General features: G+C 37.5%; 1 protein-coding gene across 1 annotated transcript in view; it reads left to right on the top strand.

The window, feature by feature from the left end:
* eif3ha (eukaryotic translation initiation factor 3, subunit H, a) overlaps positions 1 to 6,814 on the top strand; it is a 47,582-nt gene extending 40,768 nt beyond the window's left edge. The window contains exons 6-8 of the mRNA XM_043231851.1: positions 800 to 920; positions 4,975 to 5,107; positions 6,613 to 6,814. Coding sequence (XP_043087786.1) covers positions 800 to 920; positions 4,975 to 5,107; positions 6,613 to 6,710 — 352 coding nt within the window. The 3' untranslated portion in view covers positions 6,711 to 6,814. The remainder of the gene's footprint in view (positions 1 to 799; positions 921 to 4,974; positions 5,108 to 6,612) is intronic.
* Positions 6,815 to 7,908: the final 1,094 nt, after the last annotated feature.

Raw genomic sequence — 7,908 nt, 5'->3', positions numbered from 1 at the left:
CTTACCATTTTAAAATTATAATCGTTTCACAGTGCATCAATTTAACTTTTAAATCTAGGTTCTACTATCTTCAAAGTGTTTTCAGTGGTTGTTGTCATCTTTTTCGTAGTGCTCCAAAATGTTCTCGGAAGGGCTCTGTGATTGCACGTTATCCCCAGATAAAAATGGAAATGACTGTGTCTTCGAAAGCCTAATCTTGATTAATAAAGCAATTCACCCGGCTTTCTGGGAATTACAGTACGAGGTAGAATGGCTCCGTTCCAAACCCCGGTGAGCTGCCTTTGCTGCATACTGCCTACATAGATAGCGTTCTTACTGAAATTGCACCCCTGCACACTCTACTTTTGAGCGACATACAAATAATGCTTTTCTCATGAAGAACTCAGGTTTGGTGGTATAACAACTAGGGATTGCTTTCTTGATGGAGGCGGCATGCAATTGTTTCGAGTTTGTCCAAAAGCAACATATGTAGCACTTGGAACAGATTTTGCGTTGGCAAAGCCTTCTGATATGCTGCCTACGTAGGCAGTTTAATATGGTTTGGAACGGAGCCGATCTATCAGGTGAAAGTTAGATCCTGTGGCCCCTCATAAATCGGCACATGCTACAATTAGACGTCTCCCTCATGCATGTAAATTCAGAGCAGATAGTCGTCCTTATCAGGCACATCATGCTACTGTCATCTTGGGTTTTTAATTGAGTAGATGATCACTGTGGAGCAATTACGCTTTGATGTGCAGTCATCCGTTTATTACGCAAACTTTGTTTGACTAAACTATCTGTCAATCTGTTGCCATAGTAACCACCTGGAAAAGAGCCTTCAGCTGCTGATGGACCGCATGGACGACATGAGCCAAGAAATCGTCAAGTACAATACGTACTGCCGCAACCTCACCAAACAACAGCAGCAGAAGCAGCAGGTACGTTTGCTTTTTCTCTTCATCTGCTCTCTTAAATTGGCTTTGTAAAGCGCACACTGCAACGCCGTTTCAGCCCGAGCTGTCGTTTAAGAGGGGCTGAAATGTGAAAAAGCGCGGGTCCAGAAGAGGTTGATTGGTTGGATGCACACGTACTCCTGAATCAAATGACATTGAATGCAGTCAGCGTTCGAGATCTTCTTCTCGAAATCGATATTTGTGAAAGTAAAACCAACCAAGATTGAGAAAAGAGTTAGTTGGTTCAAGAGGAAGTCTGCATCACGCATACGAATTTGTGAAAGTTTATGCAGTAATTTAAGAACCAGAGATATGGTATGGTCAAGCTCAGATGCATAAACCGTTACTGATAATGCATAAACACACAATTTAAAAGCATTTGTAATATTTTTTTCCCCTCCAAAATAGACACCTTCTAAGAGGATGATGAAATTCTTAGAACTGAAATAAAATCTAAATGTTACAAATGTTGCCTCAATTACTAACTTAAAAGTTTTTAAAAGGATTAAAATTACTAAATAAACCTGAAGCATATAATTACTAAAACTTATTTTCAGTTACTTTCAGATACTTACAGCATATCGAAGCAAAACTAACACTGCTATCCAACACTACACAAATAATACATTAATCATAAGAAAATTTAGTTTAAAACTGTTCTAATTGAAATGTTTCTTTATAATTTAGGTTTATGTTAGAAGTGTAGAACTAAAAATTAAACAATTTAGTGAAATGATTACAATTTTTAAAGTCTACCTATGTTCACTTATGCGATTTATTGCCAATGAAAACTCATTTTATTTTCATCTTTGACATTGTGATTTCATATTTGATCCAATACATATATATGATGGGGACATTAAAATGTGCTGCGTGCTAGGAATGACCTGTGCCGTAAATGGCTGACGTCGCTATCTGGCTGAGATAAAACCGGTCAATAGATGGTTATTTAGGGTTCAGGAGAGCCGTCTAATTTACAATTCTTACCCGCTTCAGATTCATAATTTTATCCATTTCGCCAGGCTGACAAATGGGCCAAAACGCCCTTGACATTTTCAGGTTTTTGCATTGCAGGCATTTTGTAAACATGAGTTCTGAGCACCACCTGAAAACAGAAAGAGGAGCGTGAAATAGTACCAGACGCTTCTGGGTTCATTTTGTGTGGAGTCGTGTTATATCTGACCTTATGTAAGTACAGCAGGATCATTTAAAGAGAGGCCACCCTTGAAATCAGATAACACCGAACCCTATTTTTCAAGTCGCTCCATGATAACATGTTGTCACGCTATGAATATGACAGAAACGACTGGAATGGTCGCACATTTGTCAAAGTTAGTTTCTGTTTCAGTTCTCTACCCAGGAGAGCTTGCTTTTACTTTATAGTAAATCTGATGGCATTCAGCACTGAACAAAGACTACAGATGTTAGAAAGGGGCTCAGTGCAAAATGTTAGTTAGTAGGAAATGCTTGAGGGGGAAAAAATACAAAAGCACTTAGAAATAGTTCATGTGTAAAAATGACCCATTCGCTTGACTGTGTGTGTGAGAAATCCAGTCGAAGGTATTTCGTAGAATATCCAAGCCACTGTTTTCCATATGAACTTAACGAGGCTCTAAAAATAAGAAAAACGCATAAACGTTCTGTAGAACTTGCATTATATTGTCAAGTCTTAAACCAGAGGAGAACTGGCCCCCAACTGAGCCTGTTTTTTTTCTTCTCCATTCTGTCACGGTTTTGTTTTCTTTGCCGCTGTCGCCTCTGGCTCGCTTAGTTGGGGACACTTAAATTTGATTACACAGACAGTCTCTACGTTTAATAAAAAATTAGTGATTAAGCCATTCAGTAATTTGGAACAGTCCAAAATGTTAATATTTTTGCCGTACAAGCATCAACAAGTGAATGTTTAAACCGATTTCCTCAAAAGAAAGGCAAGCCATGCATTTCCTTTATTACGAGTTTATTATTCTTTCTCTTCTTTGTTTATTGTAACATTGTAACATGATAAATGCTACAATAGTATATACATAATAACACTTATTTCTCTATAAAATGATCAATACAATAAAATGTATGTGTACTTTTATGCGTTTCCAGTTTTGTAGCTGGACAACCTTAGACATCATTCTAGATAAATTAAGTAAATGTTAATGCGTTAAAATGACCAAAAAGGAAAAACCTTAAATATACGACGTATATAGCTAAATGGAAATATTTGATTTAATAAAGACCAGTAAAAATGCACATTAAAACACTAAAACATGAAAATACAAAAGTAAAAGCTAATTAAAATATTAATAGGTACTATAATAGTCTGCACTTAATACTAAGATAATGCTGCTAAAAAATGATCAATTTAAAGTGTTTTTTTTTCTTGTTCGCTTTCATTATATTGAAAAGAGCACCTGCTAAACCTCTCCTTTCAAATGAACTCTTGGTTGAATTTGAAAGTGGCTTTGCGGCGTGCAAATTATTTTATTTTTGTGCAATATTGAATTTTTTCTCCACGCCTTTCGCCTGTTGCGCTCGCCTCATTAGCACTTTGAAAAACACGGCTTTCTTCCAGAACAAAACACTCTCTGCAATCAGGGGGACGCTTCTCCAGCGAGACTTCAGTGTTTATTAGACCATTAGCACTTCCTGTTTGACAGGATGCTTGATCCTTTCAAAGAAATTTAAAGGGTGCCCTCAAACGGCACCATAAATGAGGCCAGACCTCAGCGGCTTGGTCACGATCAGGTCGCCACAACGGCTCCTATATCAAGCACGCTGAAATCTGCCGTAATTACTGTTGTCATCGATCATATCCTTCCTGTCTCCGCCTCCACACAGCCCCGCGCGCGCCGGGCCCCGGGTGAACCATATAAACCAAATGACCCGCATCAATCACCATTTAATATCAAAGAGAATTGCCGCTGTGTTGGCAGTTTGCATTCCTAAATCATATGCCTAATTTCAACAAAAATGCCCGGTATCCTCAACGGTGACATAAGTCGCACCAACTCGAATAGGATATGAATTCCACTTGTCTTTTTTCCGTGAATATACCATATATTAAAATTTGATCTACTGCACCTTTAAAAAAAAAACCCTGAATGGTCGAGCTTGACAAAACTGGGGCAAACGGAGGACTCGTGGAGCTGTTTGGGATATGTCAGATCAGCCTGCCTGGAGGTGTACATTGAAGTAATGACACTGCTGTACTGTCGGCGGTGGGTGGTCTGTCACGGTAACAGTGTGGGGATGCATAAACCTGTGGATTTAACACACAGCTGCTTCATATCATTTGTTTTGCAATTTGTTTTGCTTTTTATTTTTCAGATAATGTTTATTTTATTAATTATCCTTTTTAATGTCCTTTTTATTACACTCTGCAGTTTTTTTTTTATTTCGTTGTCATTATTGTTTTAAACTGCTTTATTTCTCTCTACATTTATTTTATTTCCTTTAGCATTTTATTTTGCTTTTGAAGTTTTTGGTGCTTGTTAGTTTCTCGTTTTTCTTAATTGCACCCTTTTAATTTTTAATCGCGATTTTTATTCTATTTTCTATTTCTCTTTGATTTTTTTTTGTTGTCATATTTCTCTGATAGTTTCTTTTTCTCAATTTCTCCATTTATTCTCGTGCGTATATGCATATGTGGAAAAACGACTTAACCAAAATCGTCAGCGGTCAGAGATTCTGTTCTTTTGACGTCTATACCCTCTAACTCAAGCTTGAGTAAGTTTTCCTGAAGCTTGCAGTACACGGCGTCACAGCATGCAGTGATCCTCGAGCGTCCTGATGCCCAGACCTGCATCTGTATTCTTGGGGGACGATCAGACTTGCTCTTCAAATGACACCCTGAACCCGCCAGCGATGTGGCTGTTTTATGCCAGCGGTGTTGTTGGGAATTGCAATCCTCCTTTCCTTTTTTCCCATTCTGGTTCGGTTTCCGTCTTTGTAAACCTTTTGTCTTGTTGATGCTGCTTGGGTCACTCCAAGTTCTTCTGTGAAAAGTTTCGAGTTTCTCTTTAGCTCATTTTCTCCTCTCTTCCTCTAGTATCTCCAGAGGAGGCAGCAGGAAAACGCCCAGCGGCAGAGTCGTGGAGAGCCTCCGTTACCAGAAGAAGACATCAGCAAGATGTTCAAACCTCCGCAGGCGCCGGCTCGCATGGACACGCTCCTCATCGCAGGTACCCGGGGGGTCAATGGCTGCTGTTCACCCTCAGTTAAACGCCTTTTTCTTCCAGCACGTTCTCCAGGGCAATGGGAATTTATAGTACTCCGTCTAAAAGAATCGATCTATGAATTGATCAATTCAGCAATGAATGGATCTGTTTAAATGGGAATGGGAATAACTGCAGGCCTTAAATCTTCACACCATGTTCTTATCCCGATGAAGTCGCAGTTAGATTTGGCCTCTTGTATTGGACAGCCATCATCTCTGAAGAGGATGATTAAGTACTAAGCTTGTCAATAGTTTTTTTTTGCCCCCATCAACATGATTAATCTTATTTAATTAAGTTTAATTTTGTCCAATGTAGTCAGGGCTGAACTATATATATATATATATATATATATATATATATATATATATATATATATATATATATATATATATATATCATAATTATCTGGAACTTATACAACTATGAAACCTCATGACTCCACAATGGCATGCAGTACGTAAAATTATTGGTTTGTTTGAAATTTTTATCCCCTTCCAGCTGAGGCACCAAGGCCGTTACTCACAAGTCATTCTCACAATTATCACAAAACCACATCTGTTAGCTAATTAAATACCATTACCTTGACATTTGAGAATTTGCAAAAACTGTTTATAAATGCAGAAACCTTGCTTGTTCTCTTTACTCCACACACAGTTATAGAATGAGCTCATTTTGAGACTTCAAGACCTGAACCATTTCTATCAGATTTGTGAAAAATGACCTTTATTTTGATTAAACAAAATGTGCTATATTTTAGTTTAATAATGTTTTTTTATGCATTATGTATATTTTGTATATTTAGTGAATCTGTGCAACAATAAAAAAAAAAGTTTTAGCGCCGTCATATCTTTTTGGGAATTGACATAAAATTTACATTTCCACTTTCAAGCACACACTTAAAGGTGCTGTAGGTTTTTGACTCTTCTAATATAGATATTTAGGAATCATGTTATGTTTACATAGCTATTTCTCTGAAAAATAATGCTATAGCCAGTAATTCTACTCTGAAATGTGCTTTTCAGGCTGATTCAAGCCACAATTTCAATATTACATACTGCCCCTTTAATCTGTAAGACCCCGCCCTCTTCCAGCTGAAAGAATCCTGTCATGTTTACATAGCTGTTACTGGTTTCTGAGGACCATTCAATTTTTTAAAACATGTCGATGTCTAATCGTTGTGTGTGTGATCAAATAGCAAGTGCCAAACAAACAAACAAACAAAAAAACTGTTTTAGTCCAAAATGAGCAAGGAGCACCAGAGGGTTAAATGCATGGACCAGGTCTGGGAACTGCTGAACGTCCTTGACATCAAACTCTGGTTTTCTTGTGGTTCGTCTGTCTTCTCTAGACCATTGCTGTGTGGCCGGTGCTGTTTGCTCTTGGGTGTAAATAGTCGCTCCAGTTAAATAATCAATATCGCTGGCTCTTGTTGTATATAATTAATTTGTTTCCTTCTGCTTCTTCACAAGGGCAAATCAACAACTACTGTCAGAACATTAAGGAGTTCACCTCACAGAACCTTGGAAAACTCTTCATGGCAGAAGCACTGCAGGGCCACAGCAGCTAGAGAGATGCATCTGCCTTGCTCCAGAGGAAACCATTAAAATGAGCTGAAGGGAAGATCTTGTACGGATTTTGTAATTTGTACAATAAAGATATATGCATCTCTCATTGCTGATGTCTCATTTTTGATGCTTTTTCGTTATCCAAGCTGCAGCATATGTGCCGAAGAATCCCGCTGCCCGATTACTTGGCAAAGCTGGAAATAAGCTGGTAATACCATTGAAGTTCTTTCGAATTTCACTTTCAGACTTGCTTTCACACTGGGTTTGTGCACTAAATGACTCTGGTTTCGGGTGTTTTAATGAGGCTGTCGGATCGGCTTTAATCACAAATAATTATGTGCACTGTGCGAACTGTGAACGGCGGCGCGTTTCTCGCTCGTGTTCTTCCACAGCAGGTTATCCGCGCTGCAGAATGCCGTCTTTGGTACGTAAAGATTTTCATGTCACTTCCAACAAAGCAAGAGTGATTACGTGCGAACGGAGGTCGCTGTAAAGATGCATCTGCTGTCGATTAAGTTGTAGTCATAAAAACACTTTCAGTTAGTTGGCGAGAAACGCACTTTCTGTGCCTTTCAAAGCGTCATAGGTGGGCTCTCGACATGAAAGGTAGGTTTGCAACATTATGCTGCATTATAGATTGCTTGATGCAAAACAGCATGTATGCTTCATAGAATGCATTACGGTGAGCTCGTTGAAAAAAGTGCCGAGATGCAGAAAAGTCATGAGGAATTATAAATTAAGGCTGTCAAACGATTAATCGCAATTAGTCATCTAAAATAAGTTTTTTGTTTAGATAATGTGTACACACACACACACACACATACACACACATATATATATATATATATATATATATATATATATATATATATACTGCATATTTGAAAATATTTCAGTCTTAATATATATCAATTATATAATACAAATATTTAATAACAAATATTTTCTCATACGTGCATGATTGTATTTATATATACGTCATAAAAGTATATGTAAACTGTACATTTATTTTGGCTGCAATTAATTGAGAACAACTTCAATGAAAGGTTTTGGTCAACTTGAAATGTTATTATAAAATTATATTTTATTTCTATTTTACTATTGTCCTATTTTGTAGGTTTATCGAATGCCAATTTTTTAAATTAATATAATTTAATTACTTTTATTGTACTGTGCATTAGTAATAATTCCTGCCTTTTC

Source organism: Puntigrus tetrazona, unplaced genomic scaffold (assembly GCF_018831695.1).
Source record: "Puntigrus tetrazona isolate hp1 unplaced genomic scaffold, ASM1883169v1 S000000456, whole genome shotgun sequence".
Classification (NCBI taxonomy): domain Eukaryota; kingdom Metazoa; phylum Chordata; class Actinopteri; order Cypriniformes; family Cyprinidae; genus Puntigrus; species Puntigrus tetrazona.
The sequence above is the reverse complement of the archived record's forward strand: the minus strand, read 5'-3'. Positions and strand labels throughout refer to the sequence as shown.